The 27,187-nt window shown below is 40.6% G+C and overlaps 1 protein-coding gene, 1 non-coding gene and 1 pseudogene across 3 annotated transcripts in view; 1 reads left to right on the forward strand and 2 right to left on the reverse strand.

The window, feature by feature from the left end:
- Positions 1-3,485: 3,485 nt before the first annotated feature.
- LOC132384800 (nuclear receptor coactivator 4-like) lies at positions 3,486-7,271 on the reverse strand (annotated as a pseudogene).
- trnas-cga (transfer RNA serine (anticodon CGA)) lies at positions 6,785-6,866 on the reverse strand. Its single transcript has one exon. It is a non-coding gene; the product is annotated as a tRNA-Ser (tRNA).
- Positions 7,272-7,604: 333 nt separating the features above from the next.
- The window catches only part of timeless (timeless circadian clock), a 78,626-nt gene continuing 59,043 nt past the window's right edge, over positions 7,605-27,187 (forward strand). The window contains exons 1-8 of one of the 2 annotated variants that reach the window (XM_059956315.1): positions 7,605-7,734; positions 11,728-12,193; positions 14,229-14,382; positions 16,557-16,671; positions 17,287-17,349; positions 17,868-17,969; positions 21,765-21,920; positions 23,376-23,509. In XM_059956315.1, coding sequence (XP_059812298.1) covers positions 12,112-12,193; positions 14,229-14,382; positions 16,557-16,671; positions 17,287-17,349; positions 17,868-17,969; positions 21,765-21,920; positions 23,376-23,509 — 806 coding nt within the window. In that variant the 5' untranslated portion in view covers positions 7,605-7,734; positions 11,728-12,111. Of the gene's footprint in view, positions 7,735-10,413; positions 12,194-14,228; positions 14,383-16,556; positions 16,672-17,286; positions 17,350-17,867; positions 17,970-21,764; positions 21,921-23,375; positions 23,510-27,187 lie in introns of those variants that run through there. The other variant, XM_059956314.1, reaches the window with a different exon arrangement.

Consider the following 27,187-nt stretch of genomic DNA (forward strand, 5'->3'; position numbering starts at 1 on the left):
AAAGTGATTAAATCCCCAGGCCCCAATACTTCTTGGCCTGGAATCTTGAAGGAGGTGGCTATGGCAATGGTGGATGCATTGATTGTCACTGCAGACCTCTATTTGAGAATGGGTCCCACAGTCTGGATGACAGAAAATAAAACCACACTATTTAATAAGGCCAATCAGTGAACGGGAGCGTGATGAGAAGAGGTGACTTCACACAAGTCTGTGATTGAAGATTTAAAAAGGAAGTGCTTTGCGGCAGTTTTTGAAGATTGAACTGTGACCAATCACTGAGGGGGTTGCATTAGCAATGGCAAATGAAAAGAAGTCGGGTGCAAACAGAGCGGCCATTGTGTGAGCGGACCAGTATTTGAGTGGAGAGGCTTGGGCAAGGTAACTCTCTGGTAAGTTTCTCTCTTCATTCCTCGTCTGTTAGGGCACAGTTAGTGTAGTGAGAATGGCTCAGGGGCAGTGTTGTGTTCTTTGTGTGAGCTGTGAGAACTCTGGGAGACCTGCAGTCTCCTGGATAACCACATCTGCACTGAGCTGCAGCTCCTCAGAGAACGTGTTGAGGAACTGGAGCTACAGCTCGATGACCTTTGGCTTATACGGGAGACTGAGGTGAGACAGACATAAGCTACAGGGAGGTAGACACCCCGAGGTGGCGTGAGGCAGGTGACTGCCAGGAGGAGGAAGGGAAATGAGCAGCCAGTACAGAGTATTCCCTGTGGCTGTTCCCCTCAATAATAAGTAGACCATTTTGGATACTGTTGAGGGGGACTTACTAGGGAGCCACAGTGACCGGGTCTCTGGCACTGAGTCTGGTGCTGTGGCTCAGAAGAGAAGAGAGGTGAAGAGGACTGCAGTGGTGGTAGGAGATTCCATAGTCCGAAGAACAGAGATGGGTTTCGGTGGATGTGATAGAGACACTTGGATAGAATTTGCCTCCCAGTTGCCAGGGTCAGGGATGTCTTTGATTGGGCTCTAAAAGGGGAGGGTGAACAGTCAGAAGTCTTGCTACATATTGGCACCAATAATATAGGTAGGAAAGGGGAGCAGGTACTGTAGAGAGATTTTAGGGAGCTGGATAGAAAGTTGAAAAGCAGGATCTCCAGGGTGGTAATGTCTGGATTGTTGCCTGTGCCATACACCAGTGAGGGTAAGAATAGGAGCATTTGGCAGATAAATGTGTAACTGAGGAATTGGTGCAGGGGGCAGGGGTTCAGATTTCTGGATCATTGGGATCCCTTCTGGGGCAGTAATGACCTGAACCTGAAGGGGACCAATCTTCTTTCAAGAAGCTTTGCTAAAGCTAAGTGGGAGAGTTTAAATAAATTTGGTGGGGGGGGGGGGGATGGAAACTGGAGTGATAGGGCAATGAGTTTACAACCAGAGGCTGTGTATAGTCAGACTGCAAGGACAGGCTGATAATAGGGCAAAGTTGCAGTTAACGGGATGAGTTGCAATGTAAAAGGCGGACAAAATTGAAAAGGATGATGAATACAGTATGCAGAATACAGGAATGCACACAATATATGGAATAAAGTAGATGAACATGTAGCATAGTTAGAGATTGGCAGATATGATGTGGGCATCACTGAGTTGTGGCTGAGGGAAGATTATAGTTGGGAGCTTAATGTCCAAGAATACACATTGTATTGAAAGGACAGGCAGGTAGATGGGGGGGGGGGGCAGTGGCTTTGTTGGTAAAAAATAATATCAAATCCTTAGAAAGAGGTGACATAGGATCAGAAGGTGTAGAATCCCTGTGGGTAGAGTTAAGAAACTGCAAGGGTAAAAAGACACTGATGGAAGATATATACAGACCTCCGAACAGTGACCTGGATGTGGTCTACAAATTACAAAGGGAGATAGAAAATGCATGCCAAAAGGGCAATGTTACAATAGTTGTGGGGGATTTCAATATGCAGGTAGATTGGGAAAATCATGTTGGTGCTGGATCCCAAGAGGGGGAATTTATAGAATGCCTATGAGATGGCTTTTTAGAGCAGTTCATGGTTGAGCCTACTAGGGGATCAGCTATTCTGCATTGAGTGTTGTGCAATTAACCCAAATTGATTAGAGAGCTTAAGGTAAAAGAAACCTTAGGAGACAGTGATCATAATATGATAGAATTCACCCTGCAATTTTCAAGGGAGAAGCTAAAGTCAGATGTATTGATATTACAGTGGAGTAAGGGGAATTACAGAAGCATGAGGGAGGAGTTGGTCAGAATTGATTGGAAAAGAACACTGGCAGGGATAATGGCAGAGCGGCAATGGCTGGAGTTTCTGGGAGCAATTTGGAAGGCACAGGATAGATACAACCCAAAGAAGAAGTATTCTAAAGGCAGGATGACACAACCGTGACAACTGACAAGGGAAGTCAAAGCCAACATAAAAGCTGAAGAGAGGTCATATAATAGAGCAAAAGTTAGTGTGAAGTTAGAGGATCAGGAAGCTTTTAAAAACCAACAGAAGGCAACTAAAAAAGTCATAAGGAAAAGATGGAATATGAACATAGGCCAGCCAATAATATTAAAAAGGGTACCAAACATCTCTTCAGCTATATAAAGAGTAAAAAGGTGAGAGTGGATTTCGGACCACTGGAAAATGATGCTAGAAAGGTAGTAATGGGGGACAATGAAATGGTGGACAATCTAATTAAATATTTTGCATTGGTCTTCACTGAGGAAGACACTAGTAGTATGGTGGAAGTTCAAGAGTGTCATGGGGCAGCAGTGAGTGCAGTTACTATGACTAGGGAGATGGTGCTTGGGAAACTGAAAGGTCTGAAGGTAGACAAGTCACCTGGACCAGATGGACTACATGCCAGGTGTTCTGAAAGAGGTGGCTGAAGAGATTGTGGAGGTACTAGGTTCTTGAATGGTTCCAGAAGACTGGCAGATTGCAAAGGTCACTCCACTCTTCAAGAAGCCAGAGGGTGGTTAACCTGTAATTTGTTGCCAGAGGCGCTGTGGAGACCTAGTTATTGGAATTATTTATGGCAGACGTTGATTGATTCTTGAATGGTCAGGGAATGAAGGGATACAGGAAGAAGGCAGGAGATTGAGGCTGAGAGAGAAATGGATCAGCCATGATGAAATGGTGGAGCAGACTCAATGGGCCAAGTGGCCTAATTCTGCTCCCATATCTTACGGTCTTTTGGACTAAAATGGGGAACTACGGACCAGTTGGTCTGACATCAGTCAAAGGGCAAATGCTGGAATCTAATATTGAGGACAGGCCACTTGGAAAACAATAATTGGATTGGGTAGAGTTAACATTGACTTATGAAAGGAAAATAATGTTTGACAAATCTGTTGAACAGGTTTGAAGATGTTAACTCGCAAATAAGGATGAACCAGTTGGCAAGTATTTGGCCTTTCGGAATGCTTTTGATAAGCTGTCACACAAGATCGGCGGGGGTGGGGGGGGGGTATGATTACCAGGTATGATATTGGAAGTATATACTGGTGTGGGCTGAGGATTCATTAAAGGACAAAAAATTTGGGTTAGGTAGATGTAACTATTGGGATGCTGCAGGGGTTATTATCTATAATCCGTCAACAATTTGGATGATGGCATCGAATGTATTCAAGTTTACTTATGGTACAAAACTCAATGGTAGTGTGGACTGTGAGTAGGATACAGAGGTTTGGGGAAATGAACAAGCTAAGTGAGTATGAAAGGACATGGCAAATGTCTGGTCATCTACTTTAGATGAGAAAATTAGAAAGGTGAGAAGATGAGTATTTTTGAAATGAGATTAAAATGTGTTGGTTTTCAGATGGACCTGGTTGTCCTTGAAAAGTTACGTGCAGGTACAGTGAGCATTAGGAACTCAAAGGGCATGTTGTCTTTTGTTGCAAGATGCATTTCTTCTATTATGCAGGCCATAACAATGTAAGAAATTTAGAATGGAAAGCAAAAGAAGCATGCATAATGAAGATTTGTAACAGACAGAAATAACACCAACATTTTAGAATACATTGGTTAGATGTATTAAGGGATGAAGTTTGAAGGCAAGTGGAGAAAGGACATACAAAAATGCTTAGTGCACAGTGTTCATATTGCTTAAATTGGTAGAACTGAACAACCTTATTTACAACCCATTATGTGTAACTGCTCTTATTTCACTTTATTATAGATATAATGAGCTTTATTTGTCATATGTAAATTGAAGCATACAGTAAAATGTATCGCTTGCATCAACAACCAACACAATCTGAGGATGTGCTGGGGGCAGCCCAGGTGTTGCCACGCTTCCAGCGCCAACGTAGCATGTCCACAACTTACTAACCCTAACCTGTATGTGTTTTTTGAATTTCGGAGGAAACTCGCGTGGTCCCAGGGAGAACATACAAGCTCCTTACAGACAGAACTGGGAATCGAATCCTAATTATTGGCTCTGTATGATGTTGCGCTGACTGCTCTGCTACCATGCCGCATTAAAGGGCAGAGAAAAAGTGAATAAAAATTAAAATACTTTGGCAATTCTTGCCTTCCTGTTAATACTGTTTTCTCTTTGGATGCTTTTTATATTTTGTGGATATGATATCACAATATATCTATAGAAGCTATTCACTCTAGGGAATTTGGTATGTGTGGAATCAAAACTCATTGTGTACCAATCATAAAATATGATTCAAAATATGTAGATCAATGTTGGAGTCCAAATTTAATGTGGTAATTGTAATTTATTAAATTAACCTAAAGGTTTATCAAAGTGAGAATTATTGATTTTTATCAGCTATAAAATAATTTTAGCGGTGTTTTGAATTTAAATAGGTTTTTGAAAATACTTTTAATCAAAAATAGTTTTTTGAATGCTGAGCTTGGACTACCATTGAATAACTTTTTATTCCACTTGCTTGGTCCATATCAAAGATGTAGCTATGGGAACTTGCATAGTCCTGAAGCAACATCTGTATTTATATGGGTTATATGGAACAGTACCTTTTAAAGTCCATCCCAAGCCCCCTGCCTTGACCCCTTTTCTGCTCTATTGATAATGTATGGGTGCTGCTTACTGCAATTGTATAGAACATGAAAAAATCATTAGTTTATCTGTTACTTTTTACTCTATTCACAATATGTTCCACACCTGAATTTTCACCACAGCAACTGACACAGGATTCAGACTTGCTAGGCATAAGCCACTCACTGGAAATAAACTTCTCTCTGAAAGGTTGAGTTATGGATTTCCACTTATCTTCATCATTGCTGCTACTCAATTTTTCAGCATGTGTGTGCTTCACATTGGAGCCACTAATTTTTCCAGTGAGTGCCCTCAGTTCTTTCTTATCTTGGTCCACAATCTCCATGTCAAACTGCTCTATTAGCTCAAAACTGGAAGAACTACCGGATGATTCAGAACATTCACGTGCAGGAGCTTCCTTGCTAGGTTTGGATTTCTGTTCAACAGGCAGGAGCCAGTGCTCAAGGCCCTGATGATGCCTCCAAGCCTGTAATTTATAGTAATTAAGATCAACTTGGACCTCACAGGCAGAACTCATGCATTGATGTGCAGTTTTCTTCTCTGTAGCTTCATTCTTCTCTGCAGCTTCATTCTTCAGTTTGCTAGTAAGCAGCCAGTGCTCAAGACCCCGTTGATCACCCCAGGTCTGCTCTTTGTAGTAGTCTGGGTCCTTTGGTACCAGATTACAGATGCTGGTGGTTTGAGTGGATTGTTGAATAGTGGTGTTCTGAGCTGGATTGCTCTTTTGGTTACTGAAAGACAGCGAGTGGTCAAGTTGACATTCCCAAGCTCGAACATTTGATGCTGTCTGGCTGAGCGGCTTCAGTGGATAGTCTACGTTTAGGAATGGCATCCACTTCACAGGAGGGCTACCCAGTCAGTCAGCAAGTGGGCATTCGTTACCATTGGGGAGTGTCTTCTTTGCTAGCATTGGTACAAAGCAGTAATCCAGATCAACTGACATGCCACAAGTACTCTTGCAGTCCTTTTCTGAACCCGTAGTTTTAATGGCCCCAAAGCTTGTAATGGCTTGGCGGAGTGAAGGGACATCTGCTTCAAAACTCAGGATTGGAGATTCTTCTGGTTTCAGGGCCAGGTTCTTCATTCTCTCCAGGCAGGCTGTACTTCACTTGTTGAATGGTTATTTTGGGGATATTCCAATTGATGAATAAGGCAATTGAATTGATCAAGCAGCCAACAGAGCTGCTGAATTTGCAGTTGCAGGGATTCCTTCTTCAGCTGTTGAACAAGGTCAATCTGCTCCAAGTGACAAACTTCCCGACTCCGCAGGCACTCCATATGACGGCTGATACATTTGAATTTGGAATTTTACCTCATGGCTGTTTGCTTTTATTTCCTTTTCAGCCTGAATGATATTATTGATGGCTGTTTCTAAATCTCGTTTAGCCTGCAAACAATTAGTTAAGGAATCTTTGAATTGAAAGCTGGCACTCTCTCCAGCATGGGCGTGTGTTGAATTCATCTTGGCCTTAGCAGATGTCCCTCTCGGGCTGTCACTTCAGCCGCCCGTCCGCCAGCCTCAACTCTCGCGAAAACCCAGCATTTGCTGTTCTTGCGATAGAGTATGAACAATGAAACACAAGATTGTTTAAGTGTCTAGAGAATAAACAAGAGAGTGCTGAGTATGACGAGTAGACGTTTTTGGTTTTGATATTTAACTGATGGGCCTTTTGGAATCGTTCATGTTTTGTTTGTAAAGCTGTAAATATTCAAGCTGTTCTACGTTAATCAGTGTAGAACGTTGTGTTAAAACATGAACCAAATATCGATTGTGACAGTTTAAATGAAAAGAACGCCTCGTCACGAACAGGATTCGAACCTGTGCGGGGAGTCCCCATTGGATTTCGAGTCCAACGCCTTAACCACTCGGCCACCGTGACTGATATAAAAAAATTGTCCACATATTATAATGTAGAACCCAATGTGTAACCACAAATTACGAAGTTGGAATAAAAGTCGTAACCATTTACAAGAGAAGGAAGCAGAACTGAAGAGAATTCCACCCGCACAAAATCTATTGGCAAAGCAGACGAGAACAATAGACTTTTTTTTACCGGAACCAATGTACATAATTTTAATGGTGACAACTTAAAATAAACGATGCTTCTATAAAACACAGAATGATTTGTTTTTGGTAAAGGCACCGCCTGTCTTTTCCCTTTCAAATCCCAATAAAGATACATGCAACCCGACCGAAGGAAATAGATCGCCCGCCGTGCATCTTCAGACAGCCGATGCCCCCTCATGGGGTTAAAGGTCACTCATCACCAGAACAAAATAAAAATTCGCGGTAAGACATTTCAAAATATATGAGATAAATCACAAAAGGTCCGAAAAATATATTGATTACTCATTCATTAAAATTTATCCTGCTTTGTGTTGTTGCTGGATTAGCGGGCGACTGGACTGCTTTAATCCTCTACGAGTGGGGTGATCTAATTAATTTATGTACCCTCTGCATTAGTTTGCAACGTCGTTCTATAAGTTGATTGGAAAAGGATATTGTTAAATATAGTACATTATAGAGTTTTCTTTACTCAATTGATTCTTTTGTGTGTGTATTTTAATTTTGTGTTAGGCTCGCCATATGCCCCCCCCCCCCGGCGAACATATTCAGTGATCCAGGAGTTGGCGGGAGTTTGGTCGCTCGCCGGCAGTTTCGCGGCATGTTCGAATTTTTCTAAAAATAGATGCAATTTTTAAATGAAATATTTAAAGATATTTGAGACCAACTTAGGACGGGATCTGGTGAGTTTAGCGTCCTTTCCTTAAATCGGTCGCTTAGTTTTCTTGATGAGGCGGCTCTGGAGTTCTCCAAACGACACTGTCCGGGCTACAAACGTTTCACAAAGAATTGCAATCGTATTGACAATTAATTTATTGCTCTGTTCTTAATTTTAGCTAATTCATTTGAGTAACAAATTCTTATGATATTAATATTATGTTTGTTAAAGTTTATGGTTAATTGTAAAAGTTAACAAATTTCACGTCACATGCCGGTGATAATAAACCTGATTCTGATTTCCAACTAGATTAACTTGTGGGAGATTTTAAAGATGATTCGTTAATAATTTACAGCACCTTTAACATCGCAAAACCTGACAATGATAATATCAAACAAAAATAGTGTTATCTCGCCTCACGCAGGGCAGTTGTGACACTTGGGGTGAATGAAGGATCCGCAATGGATCCTTATGTTCTTATGTTCTTCAAAGAGCTGTTTATTTTTAAGTGCAGCCTCGAATTTCTCGTATCACTGGTCAAAATCGAGACCTATTAGACGTGCAGCTGACAGATGGAGAATATTCTGGCCACAGTTTAGTAGGATAATAACTGATCTATGTCAGTGCTATTTTCCTGTAATAACCTTATTATCCGTTCACTTCTTTAGAATCCTTAATATCCAAAAATCTATTGATTTCCCAGCCATGAATTTACTTGACAGCCCTCTTGGTTAGAGAACTCCAAAGATTTACCACCTGCTTGATGTAGACATTTTTCCTCGTTCCTGTCCTGAAACACCAACTGCACAACTACCTTATCAACCCTTGTGAAAATGTTCTATTTTTCAAAGAGATTACCTTTCCTTTTGGAACGCTAGGGAGTATAGGCTCAGTCTGCTTGATGTCCCCTGAAGGGTAAAACAATATCCCTGGAAAAGGGATATCCCTGCCTCTCTATCACAAGTGTATCTCTCCTTAGGCGGGGATATCCCAAGTATCACCAGCAGCTTATATAATTTGAGCAAGCCATCTCATGTACTGAAGCTCACCTTCCTAACTGGTACCTGGATGCTAGCATTTGTACAGTAAACCCTTTTGTTAAATCTGGGTTGAAATCCACCACTACAGTACTGATGAGACCTTCTGTTCTACTAATGAGGATGTGATTAAACCCAAAGAGTTCTGAGCCCCCAGATGATTCCTGGCACAGTTTTCTCGTATTTGCTGAGGTTTTATAAAGCTGACCACACTTGGAGTACTGTGAGCAGTTTTGGGCACTGTTTCTAAAAAAGGATGTGCTGGCACTGGTGAAGGTCCAGAGAGAGGTTTACGAGAATGATTGAGATTCAGATTCAGTTTATTGTCATTTAGAAACCACAAATGGAATGCAGTTAAAAAATGAGACAACGTTCCTCCAGAATGATATCACAAAAGCACATGACATGAATGATCCTAGGAATGAAAGGATTAATATATGAGGTGTGTTTGATGACTCTGGGCCTTTACTCACTGGAATTTAGAAGAATTTAGAAGGTGATTATTGAAAGGCTTAGATAGAGTAGATGTGGGGGAGTCTTAAGACCAGAGGGCACAGCCTCTGAATACAAGGATATCCCTTTAGAACAAAGATGAGGAGGAATTTCTTCAGCCAGAGGGTGATGAATCTGTAGAATTCATTGCCACAGATGGCTGTGGAGGCCAAGTCATTGGGTATGTTTAAAGCAGAAGTTAATAGGTTTAAGGGTGTTAAAGATTTCAGGGAGGAGGCAGACTACAAGACTTCCAGCTTGAGAGGATTTGGGGCAAATCTCCGAAAAATTAAAAGCTTTGTTCAGCTCTGCAAACACTTCTTGCAAAGTAATCTTCCAGGGTCAGTGGTAAAATAAATGGTAATTGCGCCCTTTGGGATTTTCAGCCATTCTAGGATGTCTCCAACATGAATGTTGAGGCTTTACTGTATAAGGACCCTCTGGACACCACCATCTTTCACTCTCACCATTTGGAAAACACCACCTTTTACTACCAAAGGAATGACCTCACTTTTTTGCGTATTATATCCCAACTGTTTTGTCCTTGTGCGTTCTTAAGTGCTGAAGCTCTCTGCATCATACTCATAACCTATGCTTCCACTGATCTTTGCATCTATTACATGTGATTCCTTTATTCAAATTGTTGCTGTAGCTTCTGTACAGCCAGTACCCCCAACGCCAGTCCCTATAATGCCACACAGCTGACGAGGGTGTCTCCCAACCCAGAAATGACCGCTTTCTTTCCTACTCTCTGACTTTTTTGTCCAGAGATAAAATTATTGTGTAAATCCTCTGCTTTTCTTGCTCTACAATGTGATTACTTTTTATCTCAATCTGAAAGGTTTCACATTAAGCTTTCCACAGTTTTATTCTTCTTTACACATCTATAGATGGTGAGTTTCTGTGTTCTTTGCTCACCTATTTTCATGTCCTAGTTTCCCTTTCCTTAGCAATACCTTGATCCTTCTTTGCTGAGTTCTTAATTTTTCCTTATTCTTTCCCTTATGTTTTTTTTTGGATAAAGTTATAAACCTTTTCCATTCACAGACAAGAGAACATCTGCAGATGCTGGAAATCTGAGCAACACACACAAAATGTTGGGGAACTCAGCAGGCCAGGCAGCATCTTGGAAAAGAGTACAGTCAATGTTTCAGGCTGAAACCCTTCGACAGGTCCTGCCGAAGGGTTTTGGCCTGACATGTCTACTGTACTCGTTTCCTAGATGCTATCTGGCCTGCCGAATTCCTCCAGCATTTTGTGTGTGTTGCTTAAACCTTTTCCTTTGATCTAATAGTGGTTTTAACTTCTCTTGGTTGTCATCACTGGACTACATTTCCTGTTGGAATATTTTTTTGCCTTTGAGGGATATAAATTACTTGTGAGCAATGTATTTTTAAAATGTTACCCATTGTTTCTTCACTGTCATATCTTATACTGTATTTTTTCAATCTACTATAGCCATCTTGAGCTTCTTGTACCTTTGTAGTTTGCTTTTAGATTTCAGACCCTAGCATCGGATTGAACTAAGTTGGTTTAAAATGTTATATAAAACCTGACATACTATAACATTTCCCTAAAGACCCCTTTAGATTTATTTATCTATTTATCAAGCCCACATCACCCTATTACACCCATGTTAATCTGTATGTCTTTGGAACATGGGTGGAAACCAGGGCACCCACAGGAAACCCACGCGATCACGGGGAGAATGTACAAATTCCTTACAGACAGTGGTAGGAATTGAACCCAGCTGCTGACGCTGTAATAGCACGACTCTGCCAAGCTGCCCCATTAATTTGATTAATTTTAAACCTCTCAACAGTACCCATTTCAGAGTGGTTAGAAAAGTACAGTTAATCAGATGCCCTCAAGTCTGTTTTAGTAACAATTCTCAGCTTGCACAAGAGAGAGATGGTGGAGGAGGATAGAAGAGAGTTTGCTTGATGCACAGTGGCTAAATGCATTGTCTGGTGGAATGCAGAATGATCCTAGACTTGAATCTTCGACTCTGCAGTGATTAGATATTGGATAATTGGAGTGTTACAGTTGGCTCAGTGCAGAGAAGTTGGGGGTTGTGGTATTTTGTACAAAATTAATTCTGTCACTGTACTAACCAAAGGTACAGCTGGCCATGTGTGGGTAGAAGGTGGGGAGGAAAGAATTGAATCCAGCCTCCTCTTGGAGCTGAGGTTGGGCATGGCAGAAGGCAGCGTGCCTCACTCAGAGGGTGGTGTGAGTGTGGAATGAGCTGCCGGTGGAAGTGGTGGATACGGGCTTGATTGAAACATTTAAGAAAAGTTTTGAAAGGTACGTGAATGGGAAGGGAATGGAGGGATATGGTGCAGGTGTGGGTTGATGGGACTAGGTAGAATAACAGTTTGGCACATACTAGGTAGCTGAAGGGCCTGTTTTTGTGCTGTAATGTTCTGTGACTATATAGTAGTGATTATTTTTCTTTTGGGATATTAAGTCTTGTCTTTACTCTGCAGGCTGATTGTAGCTAAGAAGGCCTCAAGACCTTCCTTCTGCTGTCAGAACACAGTGAAGATTTCTGGAGAGCAGCGTGTGTTGAGTCCAAGAATTCATTTCACCATTAGTACATTGCTATGTATTGCTCTCTTTTGTATCTGCAAGAGTGTGAGAACAGGGACATTTTTTTTGCATAATTGCATGCTTTTCCCTCCTGGTTTTTCCCCCGTACTACTGCACAGTGTTGCTCTATACAGTGATTTTTTTTCTCTCTGCACTCCTTCCCCCAGCCTTTGCAAAAATATCACCCTCTTTTCTTCCCCACCCACCCTGGGTGTTAAATTGTTCCAGGTTTCGTCTGCCCTCTGCTGTTTTAACTAGTGCACTGTGTGGAGTTGAGCACAATGAACAGTGAACTATTAGCAACGTGCAGTGCCTTAGGATATTTGGAAGGAGACAGTTATCACAAAGAGCCTGATTGTTTAGGTGAGTCAATTTTCGCTGTGATTTAAAAGTTCCTTGTTTACGCTGGATTAGGATGTAGAATTGTTATTTTGCTAGTATTTTCCTTGTAGTCTAACTTGTCAATGCTTGCTTATAATTTTTATATTACCATCTGTATGCATGTAATTGTTCAGTGACATCAGCGCCAGACTCCTAACGGAGGTTCCCAGGTTCGAATCCATTCGGGCCGTTCCCAAGTACGCTTTCCATCCGTGCCCGGTTGAGTGTTGAGCTCGCAACTTGACTTCGTAAAATAAAGAAAAATACCGCGAAATGTCTGTGTGAGGAGTGGTGCGCCACACAGTCTTTCATTCCGCGCCTTGTAAGGCATGAAAATGCCAATGCTGGCCTCTCAGGCCTGAGCTGACATCATCATCATCATCAAATATTCCAGTAATTGTAGTATAGCTGATTCTGTATTTTTTTTAGAAGTTTCTCAATTTTTTTGTAGCAGGTGTCATACCACTTGAATCTGGCTATTTTATAGGTCAATTGTTATCATTGGAATTTTGTTTATCTCTAGTCTGAGTATGAGATGACCACAACTTCTTTTGTCTTTTCTTTGTTCTTGTAACACTTGATACAAGTGATGGCCATAACCATCAAATTTGTGCTTCATTCTTGACCTCTGAAGCACCTTCAGATCAATATCACCAAATCCAGCATTTATTTTAAAAGCAGTAACACAGAGTTCAGAGACTTAGTTGCACCTTGCATGTAGCCATACCCCTCTCATCAAATGCATTGCTGGTGTTAACCAGTTTTATTTTTATTTTCATAGCCTACAATTTCATGTTTCCATCATTCAGTTTAATTTAAATTTTGACCACCCTCCAAATGTCAATGCTGAAATTGCTGCTTAGTTCCTGATTGCAGTTATTAGTGACTTGTGTTAAACATATTTATGGCCATGGTTCTGGGCTCCTGCAGTTGAAAACATCTTCGCTACATCTACCCAGTCAAACCCTTCCATAAAAGTTGCCCCTGCTAATGTGACAGGATTCTGAGCTTTCCTCATGTTTTAAATGCAGAGTGCTTTATTACACTAGGGAGCATCAGGGCATGCTTGCCATCATAAATTAGTTCTGTCTGTCTTTACGATAAAGAATTCCAGCAATCATTCTGTGCTAGCAGTGTCTCACAAGAGTAGGTACCTTGGGCAGGTTTAATCCAGCCTTTCTATTCTCTTTAGTAGTCAACCAGATTACAGAAGGGGAAGCTGAAATGATAACAAAACTTGGGTGGTTTTTAAATAATCGAAACTGTGAATTATAAGTGTGTCAGTCCTTTTCCTTGCTGTAATGACTGGATACTGAAGCCTACATCTCTCTTATTTCCTTGACAAAGCATTTGTGGTGCACACCATTTTGTAGGGTAAAAATACTCCTGTTTTCTTTCTTAATGACTTGTAACAATAATAGTTGCTAATGAAGAACTGACTTAAATGAACCACTCAGGTTGCTGGGCCTATAGCTTTGCAGCCCATTAATTGTCCTGCAGAGGATTTTGCCAGCAATAACTTTGCAGTTTGCCTCATGTCTTCTGGGGATTGGAGAAAAGAAATATGTCACATCAAGGCTTCAGGGGCTATGGGCAAAGTACGGATAAATGGAATTGGTATGGACAGATGATTGGTGGGCAGCAAGGACATAGTGGGCAAATGGCCTATTTCTGTGCGGTATGTCTATAATGCTATGCTTAATGATGAACTCATACAGCACAGATAGATCCTTTTGGCCTACCATTCCTATGGCAGTTCATTGAGAGAACAATCAAATTATTCTTGAACTTCTGCTCCATGAATCTCTTCTGTATTCTAGGGATTCTTTCTGGATAGGAATAGAAGAGGGTTTGGTTATAGTGATGAGCCTACCAATGTTTACTTTCTAAGTCTATGTAAGAAAAGTTGCCACTTTAGTGGCTCAGTGAAAGTCACTGGTGTGAAAAGGACTGGCGAAATTGAAATCAACATTATTTGGTTGAGTAAATTTGATGACGATTCATTCCTATTTTCCAGAAAGCATCAAGGACCTTATCAGGTATCTAAGATATGAGGATGAGTCAAGAGACATTCGACAGCAACTAGGAGCTGCACAGATTCTGCAGAATGATTTACTGCCGATTATCACACAGTACCCTCAGGAGAAAATGCTTTATGAAGCAGTTATTAGGTCTGTACCAAACTAGAAAGAGTTTTGCTGTGTAAAGCATTCTTGCAAAGTGTGGGTAAAGCAGGGGAGTTGCAAATGACTTATATAAACAGAATTTATCTAAACACATTATACTGAATGGTGATTTAATTGGGAAAAAGGAAGGTACAATGAGACTGGGATGTCCTTGTACACTAGTAGCCAAAAGCAATGTTAAGGTGAACAAATAGAGAAGTAAATGGCACATTCGCCTTCATTCTAAAATGATTTGATTACAAGAACAAGGATGTCTTGCTGCAGTTATAAAGGATTTTGGACAGTTTTGGTCTCCTTACCGGAGGAAGGATGTTCTTGCCATGGAGGGAAGCAACAAAGGTTAGGTCATTTAGAGTTTAAAAGAACGGGGGGGGGGGGGGAATCTCATTGAACCCTAAAACATTCTAAAATGAGTAGACACACTAAATGCAATGAGGATTTTGCTGATATTTGGAGAGTCCCGAATAAGGTGGTCACAACCTCGAGATATAGGATATTATCTTTAAACAGAGATCAGGAGAGTTTTCCATTCATAAAGTGGTGAATCTCCACCACAGAAGTAACATTCTTGTTGCCGAACACATTTTACATTTTACTTACCTTATGTCTAGGGGATTTGATGGCCCTAGAATCTTACTAAACAACAAATTTATAGGATCGGAATGAGGTTTATTATCACTGACATGTTGAGAAATTTGTTGTTTTGCAGTAGCAATACAGTGCCATACACAAAAACAATTGCAATAAGTCACAATAAGAAACATATTAAAAATAAGAAGTTCAAAAAGAGAGGAAAATGCTGAAATGGTGTTCATGGGTTCATGCACCATTCCGAATTCCGATAGTGGATGGGAAGAAGCTGTTCCTAAAACATTGAGTGTGTGCCTTCAGGCTCCTGTACCTGTTCCCTGATGGTAGTGTTGAGAAGAGGTCATATCCTGGGTGGTGAGGGTCCTTAATGATGGATATAGCCTTCTTGAGGCATTGCCTTTTGATGATGTCTTTGATGGTAGGGAGGGTGTTGCCCATGATGGAGCTGGCTGAATTTACAATCCTTTGCAACTTTTTCCAATCCTGTGCAGTGGACTCTCCATATCATTTGGTGATGCATCCTGTTAATGCTCTCCACAGTGCATCTGTAGAAATTAGTGAGCGTCTTTGGTGACATACCAAGTCTCCTCAAGTTCCCAATGAAATGTAGCCGCTGTCATGCCTTCTTTGTAATTGCATCAATATGTTGGGTCCAGGCTAGATCTTCTTAAATGATGACCACCAGGAACTTGAAGCTGATCACCCTTTCCATCACTGACTCTTTGATGAGAGATCGTGTGTGTTCTCCTGACTTACCATTCTGAAAGTCCACAGTCAGTTCCTTGGTCTTACTGACATTGAGTGCAAAGTTGTTGTGATACCACTCAGCCAATTGATCTGTCTCTCACTCCTATTTGTCTCCTCGTTGCCATCTGAAATTCTGCTGACAGTATAATTGGGTGTCTACTTGTCTTTATTAAGATACTGTTAGGCGAGCAATGCACAAAATGCTGGAAGAACTCAGCAGGTCAGACAGCATCTGTTGAGGGAAATGGGCAGTTGACGTTTCGAGTTGAGACCCTTCAATTGGAATACAAGTTGAATATGCAAGAATTCATTTGCAAATTGGCCTTCTGGCAACAGTTTGGAGCTGCTGTGTTCAGATTGTCATGTTATCAAGAAGACAACAGTAGACCATTGGAAGAAAGGGAAGGGGGAGGGAAACACTGGAAGAAAGGGCATGGTCCACTGTCCTTTCCTATTAGATTCCTTCTTCAGCCCTTCACCTCTTCAATCTATCCCCTCCCAGATTCTCACATCATCCTCCCTCCTCCACCCACCTACCTTCCCCCTCACCTATCACCTGCTAGCTTGTACTCCTTCCCCTCTTCCCACCTTCTTATTCTGGCTTCTGCCATCTTTTCCAGTCCTGGTGAAGGGTCTCGGCCCAAAACGTTGACTGATTATTCCCTCCATAAATGCTGCCTGACCTGCTGAGTTCCTCAGTATTTTGTGTGTGTTGCTCAGGATTTTCAATATATGCAGAATCTCTTGTGTTTATAACTTTAATAATTGTTTTCCATGTGTGACATAGTCTGATGCCTGATATATTTCTCCCCCACATCTAGATTGCTGGTAAACCTAACACAGCCAGCACTTTTGTGTTTTGGGAAAGTTCCTACCAACCCCACCTTCAGGCATCATTTTCTGCAAGTGATTTCATATCTGCAGGCATACAAAGAGGTAAGTAAATAAAGCAAGCTCTTCAGTTCATGGTTGGCATCACAACAAAGTCATAAGGCAGAGGCTAGGTCACCCACATATTCTATTCAGTGGCCCTGAGAGTGGGGGGGGGGGAAGAAATGGGTAGAAATTGGTGCAGTGAAATGCATAGCGTTAGAAATTTGTAAGTTTTTATTTCTTGGTGTTGGAGGGGTGGTATAATGATCTCTGTTGATTTAGTGTTTAAAGATTTTATAAGATTAGCTTTATTTGTCACATGTCTATTGAAACATACTGTGAAATGCATTATTTGTCTCAATGACCAATACTGTCTGAGGATTTGCTGGGGGCAGCCCGCAAGTGTCACCATGCTTCTAGCACCACCACAGCATGCCCACAACTTACTGATCCATACATCTTTGGAATGTGGGAGAAACCGGAGTACCTAGAGGAAGACCGTGTGATCAAGGGGAGAACGTACAAACTTACAGACAATGGCAAGAATTGAAACTGGATCACTGGCTACTCTACTGTGCTGCCAACCATGTTGTCAACTTGAATGATTTGTAAAACATACCTACAGAAATGTGCATTGTTTTTAAAATTGTGCTCATATCCGTTGTCTTTATGTTGTAGGCTTTTGCAAATGAAAAGGTGTTTGGAATTCTCAGTGAAAAACTCTATGATCTCTTGCAACTAGTAAGTAAAAATATAGCTTTATTCAAAAGAGAAATGCTGATGATAGTTTAGTGGGTACTGGCAATGCCATTTGGTAATCTCAGCCATTGTAGCACTCAGCCCTTCCCATTGATCTTAACTTTCCAGTACTGATTTTAGTTCCTTTTCATTGACTATTGCTGCAATTTCACATTTTCCAAATTTGCTTGGCCTTGTTATTTAAACTGTTAAACGCTGGAGCTTTATCTTAGCAAGTGGCCTCAACTTATGGAGAGGTGGGACAATATGTTTTTAAAACTATTTGCTTAATATTACCTCTAAAGCTTGTCATTTATAAATGTTGAACCTATTTATCATTTCTTTGACTTTCAGTTGTTAGTGGCAACAGTTTTAACTTGAATGTGATTGAATTAATAATTATTTTTAAATTACTTTAAAGGATCAAACTAGCTCCCTATGATCAAGCTTATCTGAGCTGCTACTATTACAAGAACCATGCTTGCTTACATGATTTTAACATACAAGTGTTTCTGTAATAGGACTGGGAACAGAGGCAGGAGGAGGATAATCTACTGATTGAAAGAATCTTGTTATTAGTTCGAAATGTTCTACATGTGCCCCCTGAGCCCGAGGAGGAGAAGGTCTGTTATGACAAATTATCTCTATTCTATAGATGTTAAGATTCTTTGTTTTATTTTTGGTTTTTAATGTTGTCTAGACACCCATTAGTGGTGTTTCATTATTAATCACTCATGGGGTAAACAACATTAACTTGTTGGTGCATTAACTTGTATAATTAGTAATTAATGGCAAGAGTATTCAATTCAGCTTCCAGAAAGGAATTAGGATATTCAAATAGGGCTCATCTTTTTTAAGATGGCTGGGTACAGAGGTAGAAGATAACTTTGTAAAACAGAAGATTGCTGACAACAAATTAATTTTGGCATTGTCATTTGAGTTCTGCTAATGACTGCAGAACGTACATCAGTGGTGTGAGGCACAATATACTGGAGCAAAATGTCTGAAGAACACAAATGTGTGCACTGATATTTTCTTGTGTCATGATTCAGCACAACACATTGCTCCTTAAGCATACTTCATTCACAGTTGACCTCGTCTCTGGATATCCATTCCATACATGTTTACAGCAAAATAATGTAAGTTAAACTGTTCTCATTTTCCATCGTGTGTAGCAAGTCCATATAAATGCCCCTATGCTACCTCCTGCTGAATTATATAATGCCTTCAGGTTTCTTTCATTTTTATTTTGTGTCTCTGTAAATCTAATCTGCCTAATTCTGCAACTGCTCCTTTTTCATGAACAGTGGATGCCCTAGATGGATTCCTACTTATTTGCTTTGTACCAATTTGGTTCTAATTAGGTGAGAAAAATGATCAGAATTTTACACAGTCTTATGTAGTAGATACAGTAGTGGCTGTATCCACTACTTTTATCCTACAAAAAGTAATGAATACAGCCCAGTCCAACACAGGTGAGGCCCTCCCCACCACTGAGCACATCTACATGGAGTGCTGTCGCAGGAAAGCAGCATCCATCATCACGGACCCCCACAACCCAGACCATGCTCTCTTCTCGTTGCTGCCATCAAGATGAAGGTACAGAAGCCCCAGGACCCACACCAGCAGGTTCTTGTTCAAGTTTACTGTCATCTGACTACATACTGTATATACAACCAAACGAAACTCCAGACCACAGTGCACCCACAGCACATAAACCAAAATATTACTGTAAATAAGTTAATAAAATGTAATTCATAACTCACGTAGTAAAGCTCAGCACAGGTACACTGTAAACAGCTCGCTGTCCTAGTGACAGGACCTCGGTGGTGGCAGGGTATTCATTAGTCTCACATCCTGAGGGAAGAAGCTGTTACCCAGTCTGATAGTTTTAGTCCTGACACTCCTGTACCTCCTTCCTGGTCGTAGTGAGTCAAAGAGATGGTGGGATGGGTGTTTGAGATCGTCAACAATGCTTCGGGTTCTTTATATACAGTGCTGCTGGTAAAAGTCACAAATGCAAAGTTGGCATGCTGGTAGAACTTTGGCAGGACTGTTTTTAAGTTGGCATGATTAAAGTCACCAGCAACAATGAAGGTACTGCTGGGGTGAGTGGCTTTGAGGTTGCAGATTGCGCTGTAGAGCTCCTGTAGTGCTTCCCCAGCAATAGCAGAGCGGCAGATGTTAACAGCAGTAAGCACAGTGGCAGTGAACTCCTGCAGTAAGTAGAAGGTCCTACACTTCACCATTAAAAGCTTTATCTCCAGTGAGCAGTAGGCTGTTACTACCAAGGTGTTCACACATCAGTTCTAATTTATGTAGACACACAGACCTCCTCAGTGGGTCTTGTTGGAGGTCGCTGCAGAATAGGACTTCTAGCTGGATGGCTGAGTCTGGAACGACGTCTTGAAGTCACTTTTCTGTCAAGATGAGTGTGCAGCAGTGCTTTATCTTCCACTGCTTCAGATGCAGCTAATCCAGTTTATTTTCCAGTGATCAAATGTTAGTGAGTAGAATTGGCGGGAGTGCGGGCCTGAAGAAATCCACTCTAAGTCTCACTTTTATACCGGTGTACTTACCACACTTCTACGTTCGAGCCTACCGCTTCCGATGACTGCTTCCCCGAGTAGCTGTAGTAGACCTGCACCCTGTAACTGTGCAGCACCTTTGTTATTTTGCTCGTTAGTGAGGTAGAGTTGCAGATTTTACTGTTGTTAATGTTTTGGTCATAGAAATGGACAGGACACAAAGTTTCACTGCTGATTGGAGCAAGAGTGACTGTTGGATCCATGAGTGCCTCCATCTTGTAGATCATGTAGGGCACTGAGGAGTACGCTAGAAGAGAGGGGTTTGGGAATACAGATCCATAATTCATTGAAAGTGGTGTCAGGTAGATATTGTCAAAGAGAATTTCTGGCACATTGGTCTTCCTAAATCAGTATTGAGTATAGGAGTTGGGATGTTATGTTGAAGATGTATAAGATGTTGGCGAGGTCAAATTTGGAGTATCATGTGTAGTTCTGGTCACCTGACTACAGGAATGATGTAAATAAGATTGAAAGTGTACAGAAAAAAACTTGCAAGGATGTTACTGGGACTTGAGGATTTGTGTTATTGGGAAAGGTTGAATAGGTTAGGACTTTAGTCCCAAGAGCACAGGAGAATGTGGGGTGATTTAATACAGGTGTACAATGTTATGCGGGGTTATAGATAGTGTAAGTGTAAGCAGGCTTTCCCCACCGAGGTTGAGTGAGACTAAAATGAGAGTATAGGTGAAATATTTAAGGGGAACATCTGAGAGGATGGTGAGAGTGTGAAACAAGCTGCTGGTGGAGGTGGTGGATGCAGGTTCGATTTCAACTTTTAAGAGATGTTTGGGTAAGTACGTGGATGGGAGGGTTATAGATGGCTATGGTCCAGGTGCAGCTTGATAAGACTAGGCAGAAAAACAATTTGGCACAGACTAGATGGACCAAAGAACCTTTTTGTATGCTGTAGTGCTCTATAACTCTAAAATGGCATAATTAGTTTGACAAGTCTTGTGTTTATTACCACAAGTACTAAAGCTCAGTTGAAAGCTAATTCACTTTATGATTCATGAACTGTCGCTTTATTTAGGAAGTACTGTAGATATGTTTAGTTTCTCTGATGCTGTGATGTTCACATTAAATCTCCAATCGCAGAATTTAGTGGTCGAAAAGTACGTTCACGTCACAGAGCTTTCTTAATCTTGCTCGTTGTGCTATTCTATTTCTGATAACTATTCACTTAAACTGTTAAATTATATCAAACTCTTTCTGAGAAAATTAGCAATATCAATAATTAAAAGCTCTTAAAAAGCTCCATTAACATCAACAAACTCTTCAATACATTTTGCTTCACAGTCATTGGTATTTGATTTCATCTGCTGTTATCGTCTTATCTATGTGCATGCACATCCTTCATGTTTGAGCCGAAGTATTTTGTTGCAACAAGAGATGAATGAATCAGCTACACACACCACATTCCTACTTGTACATTCCTCAGCTAACATCGGGGAATGGTGATCAGGGCAGAAATCCAAACTAATTCTTTTTCCTAGTTTTCAGTCCTTGATTGCGTCTTTTTTGCCACACACCTTCAGGTAACCCAGTCCTAAGATCTAACTACCTTCATCTGAATGTACCACAGTACTGTACTGTGACTCTCTGATTGATCTATGCTCTCAGGTTGGGAATATTGGGAGGGAACTGTCTCTATGTTGCAAAGAGATAGGGGAAAATGGCTGACCTTCCCCTTTGTTTTCAACAAAATAATCATTTGGCAAACAAGTTGTCCTGAACCACAGCACCTTAATTTTGCTTTCTCTTATGTGTTTAATTTTTTTCAGTAATTTTATATCTTTTCTATCATTAGTGTCTAATTTTATTTTCCTGCAGAATGTTGATGATGATGCCAGCGTGCACGATAAGGTGTTATGGGCCATTCACATGAGTGGGATGGATGATCTAATCAAGTTCTTGGCTGCTTCCCAGGATGAGCAACAGTGGGCCATGCACATACTAGAGATAATCTCCCTCATGTTCAGAAATCAGGTTAGTGTTTGATTGGAGGCATGAAGGGTGGTGGAATTGGTTTAGTAATAGTGCATTTTGGCTACAATTAAAGTTCTTTGTATTAACGTGTAATGGCAGACCATGGTCTGTGCTCTTATTCTTGCACCCGCATTCCCTGATCTCAGAGACGTGATGGGGATGGAGGCTGCAGGTGAGCTGTGCTTCCATCACTAGCACTTCTCTTTGTCAGTAATTCCTGGGTTCAAGCCCCACTCCAGTGGCTTGAACTCGAAATATCTAGACTGATATTGTCAGTGCATATTGAGGCTCTGAATGTGCTTATATAAGTGCACAGAGCTGCCCTTGAGCATATCCCAATACAGCTGTCCCCTGTTTTTCAAACGTCTGCTTTACGACAGCTTGCTGTTATGAAAGACCTACATTAATACCTGTCTTTGCTAACCAAAGAGGATTTTCACTTTTATGAAAAAAAGACGCACGCTTTATACGTGTGTTTACCCCAAGAAAGACTACCATGACCGTGAAGCCTTGTGCGGGCAGTTGTGTGCGCATGCGTGTATGTGCGTACTCATGTACGTGCGTAGGCGTGTATGTGTCGATTTTTTTTTTCTCCAAATCGATTTCAGGTCGCTGTCTTCCGGATTTTGATAAGTGAAACTACACTGTACATACGTTATTTCCACTTTACATAGGCTGTGTATTTATCATATCATTCCTGCTTTTACTATATGTTCGTGTTTTAGGTTTTATGTGCTATTTGGTATCAGTTGGTAGGTTATTTTTTGGGTTTGGGAACGCTCAAAAATTTTCCCATATAAATTAATGGTAATTGCTTCTTCGCTTTATGCCATTTCGGCTTACAAACGGTTTCATAGGAACGCTCTACCTTCGGATAGCGGGGTAAACCTGTAATCATTTTGCAAGTGGCGTGACAGCTAGCCTGGGTAAAGGTTGATTTGTGGATCAAGGACTGAGTACTTTTTTTTTTATTTTGAGATACAGCATAGTAACAGGCCCTTCCAGCCCAACGAGCCTGCGCCACCCAGTTACGTCCATGTGAGTAATTAGGAGCACCAGGAGGAAACACTATGCAGTCATGGGAGAATATGCAAATTCCTTACAGACAATAGCGGGATTGTACCCGGGTTGCTGATGCTGTAATAGTGTTGTGCTGCCATGCTGCCCAAACTTTTCAATTTGTTTTCTGCCCACTACCCAATTTTCCGTTTTTTTTTGAATATCGTTAAGGTGTACTTCCAGTTGCAGTGTACTTCCCACTTGAGATCAGTACAATGCAACATCAAAGCTGTGGATCTATCTTGAATGAGATGGTATCTTTTATTAGTTGTAAACCAACTAATACAAAACAATCATGAATCCTAAGCTCAACAAAAACTCTTGCCATGGCTCAGTTTTGGTGAACTGAGGGTCAGAAATTTGAATAGAATGATTATTTTGGAATTTTTCCTGCAGAACCCTGAACAACTTGCCACCACAGGGCAAGTAAAGACTGAACAGCAGAAAGAGAACGAGTCCAGAGAGCTTGAAATCTTAAAGCAGAGAGAGCTGGCTGCAAAGAAGAAGAGAACTTTCGAAAGGGGGACCAGGTGAGAAGTGAAATGTATGAAATATTATAGCACAATTGGATAGATGCCCTAGTGGGTTGCTGTACTTGATTGGAGAATTAGTGTGGCCTTCAAATGATAGTATATCAAAGCACAGAAAGAGGCTTGTGCACTTTCTGGTTCCTTTGAAGTGTTTTTACTATTGTTATCATTCCTCCTCATCCCCTTTCTCCCCCCATCCATACATTTTACTCCTTTGTGATTATCTGAATTGCATTTGAAATATCCTACTACATTTGCCCTTTTACAGAAAACATTTCAGATCATAAGCGCTGACATGAACCTTTTTGATTTCCTTTGTTACTTGTCAATTATCTTCACTCTGCATCAGTTTGTTACTGATCTCTTATGCTATAAGGGGAATAATTCAGCTACTCCAGTCTCTCCATGTATCTCAAATCCCTCATCCCTATTTTAAAAAAATGGAATCAACTGGAAATGTTCTGAAAAGTCTGTTGTAGAAAGCAGCTATAACCAATAATGTTATAGAATGCACATTCATGGGTGTCAATGCTGGAAGGGTAAATACTTATATATCAAGTATATTTTTGTACATTTTGACTGTGACAGTAATATTTTCAGTAAGGCTTGTTGGAGTGTTGTGATTTTTGACTAGTACACGAATTGGAATTGATTGAATTGGGTCTCGCCTTCAAGATTGCTGTTGTACGTACTTCCATTTAGAAGATGGAATATTACAGCAGCACAGTATAGGTCCTTTGGTCCACAATGTGAGACCTTTTAACCTACTCTGCAATCAATTTAACCCTTTCCTCCGACATAGCCCTCCACTTAAGAACTGTTCTCAGATGCAGAGAAAACAAATTCCGTCATGTTTTCTGATGAAGTAATTGATGAGATTGATAGTGGAAACTACAATGATAGGTATTCAAATTGGGTTGTATCTTACTCTGTCTAAATCTGATTTGATTGGAGAGCGGAGTAATTATACAGTCAGAGGCTACTTTATTAGGTACCTCCTGCCCTCTCTTTGGCTCTTATGTTGGCTTTGACTTGTCAGCCTCGGTTGTGTCATCCTGCCTTTAGAATACTACTTCTTTGTGATGTATCTATCCTGTGCCTTCCAAATTTCTCCCAGAAACTCCAGCCGATGCTGTTCTGCCATCATCCATACTTTTGTCCCCTTCCAATCAACTTTGGCCAGCTCCTCTCTCATGTCTCTGTAATTCCCTTTACTGCTTAGTCATACCAATACATCTGACATTAACATCTCCTCAAGTTGCAGGGTGAATTCTATCATATTATGATGACTGGCCCAAGGGTTCTTTGATTTTAAGCTCTCTATTTAATTCTGGTTCATTGCACCATACCCAATCCAGAATAGCTGATCTCCCTATGGGCTCAACCTCAAGCTGCTCTAAAAAGCCACAGGTATATAGTACTGGCTGCCCACTTCCCTTTCTTCTCTTGACAGTCACTCCTGCAAAATAGCAGTTACTACCTCCCTGTAACTCTATCTATCACTTCTTCAGTCTCCCTTAGAGAGTCTTCAAGCTGCAGCTCGGTGTACCTGGTGCAGATGTGGTTATGTGAGAGGCTGGAGGTCTCCCAGAATTCCCACACCTCACACAAAGAACACACACAGCCCCTAGAGCCATTTTCACTGCTCTAACTGTTCCCTAACAGTCGAAGAAAGAAGAAGAAACTTACCAGATGCTTACCTGGCCCAAGCCTGAGGAGCCAAAGCCACTCTTAACACTGGCCCACTCACACAATTGCCACTCCACTTGCCCTGTCTTACTTTTATTCGTTTTTGTTAATGAAACCTGTTCACTGATTGGTCGCAGTTCAAACTCCAGAAGTCACTGTGAAGTGCTGCTTTTTTTACTCTTTGGTCACAGACCTGTGTGAAGTCACCTCTTCTCGCGCGCCCGCTCACTGATTGGCCACAGTTCAAATTGATGAAGGTAAAGCAGTGGATGTGGTGTACATCAATTTTAGTAAGGTGTATGATTTCACACAGTCGGTTCATTGAGAAAGTCAGAAGGCATGGGATCCAGGGAAGCTTGTCTGTGTGGATTCAGAATTGGCTTCCCCTTAGAAGGCAGAGGGTGGAAGTAGATGGAGCGTTTTCTGCTGGAGGTTGGTGACCAGTGGTGTTCTGCACAGGTCTGAACTGGGACCCTGCTCTTTGTGATTTTTATAAATAATTTGGATAAGGAGGTGGAAGGGTGGGTTTGTAAGTTTGCAGATGACATAAGATTGGTGGTGGTGTTGATAGTGCAGAAGATGGTTGTAGGCTACAACAGGACATTGAAAGAATACAGAGCTGTGCTGAGAATCTGGAAAAGTGTGAAGTGAAACACTTTGGAAGTTTGAACTTCTAGTAAGTTCTTATCTAAGCTTATAGGGAATGTACATAATTGAGATATTAAAAAGTCTCTAATTTGTAAATATCTAAAAAGGTGAGTTTTGGGTAAACTATTTAGCCGACAATTGCTCAAATGAACAAATGTTACCTCCAACAAACAGATTCCAGAAACATTTAATACTCAATCTGTCCCATTCCTTAAAAACTAAATCAATCATAGAGGGTTTAAAAAAAATTAGAATAAATGGGGCTTGAAAGGAAGAAGCTCAATAAAACAAAGTGTTTCCTAAATTGTATCCAGATCCTCAGAGTATGTTTAACTATTAAGTTAACAATTAGTTTACTTACAGATAAAGGAAGTGAGGATCCAAGAAGAGAAATAATAGAAAATTTATTAACAGAGTTAGCTTCTAAAGAAACCCATACCAGACAGTCTACACAATTAATATAGTATAGCCAAAACGTAAGATATCGTATATTAACTGACCAGTAATAAAACCTAAAATTAGGTAAGGCTAAACCTCCAGACTGGTTCATAATGGTTCAATATCTAAGATTTATGGTATGTTACTGGAGACGAGGAATGTTCCTTTAGACAAAATTAAGAATCTTTGGGAACACGATTTACAAACATCGATATCTGAGGAAACGTGGAATGAAATTTTTAAACTGGTTAATACTTCATCGCTATGTGCTCGTCATTCCCTCATACAATTTAAGGTGGTACATAGAGCCCATATGACTAAGGATAAGCTATCTCATTTTTATTCAGATATATCTCCCTACTGTGACAGATGTAATAATGGAGAAGCCTCATTAATTTATATGTTTTGGTCCTGCCCGAATCTTGAAAAATATTGAAAGGAAGTTTTTCAAACTTTTTCCTTACTCTTTAAAGTCAATTTTAAGCCTAATCCTCCAATGACCCTTTTTGGTATTGTTGCAGGACAAGATATTAAGCTGAAAGCATCTGATTTACATATTTTGGCCTTTGGCTCTCTTATAGTTATGAGGACGCTTTTGTTTAAATGGAAAGATGTTTTTCCTCCTACTCATGCTCAATGGTTATGCGACATTATGTCATGTTTAGATTTAGAGAAGATTCATGGTTCAATTTCTGATTCTCGTCAAGACTTTCAAACATTGTGGGGACCTTTTCTGAATTATTTTTAAAACCTTCAATTTGTTATTTAAACTCAGATGTTGGCTATTATTAATTCTTATTCTAGAAGAAGGTATTTACCTTCTTTTCTCCTTAATGAACAGCTTTGTTCTTGGTACGGGTTAGATTTTTTATTCTTTTGTAATAAATTAGTATAGTTTAATAT

The sequence above is a fragment of the Hypanus sabinus genome, chromosome X1 (genome assembly GCF_030144855.1).
Source record: "Hypanus sabinus isolate sHypSab1 chromosome X1, sHypSab1.hap1, whole genome shotgun sequence".
NCBI classification, from domain to species: domain Eukaryota; kingdom Metazoa; phylum Chordata; class Chondrichthyes; order Myliobatiformes; family Dasyatidae; genus Hypanus; species Hypanus sabinus.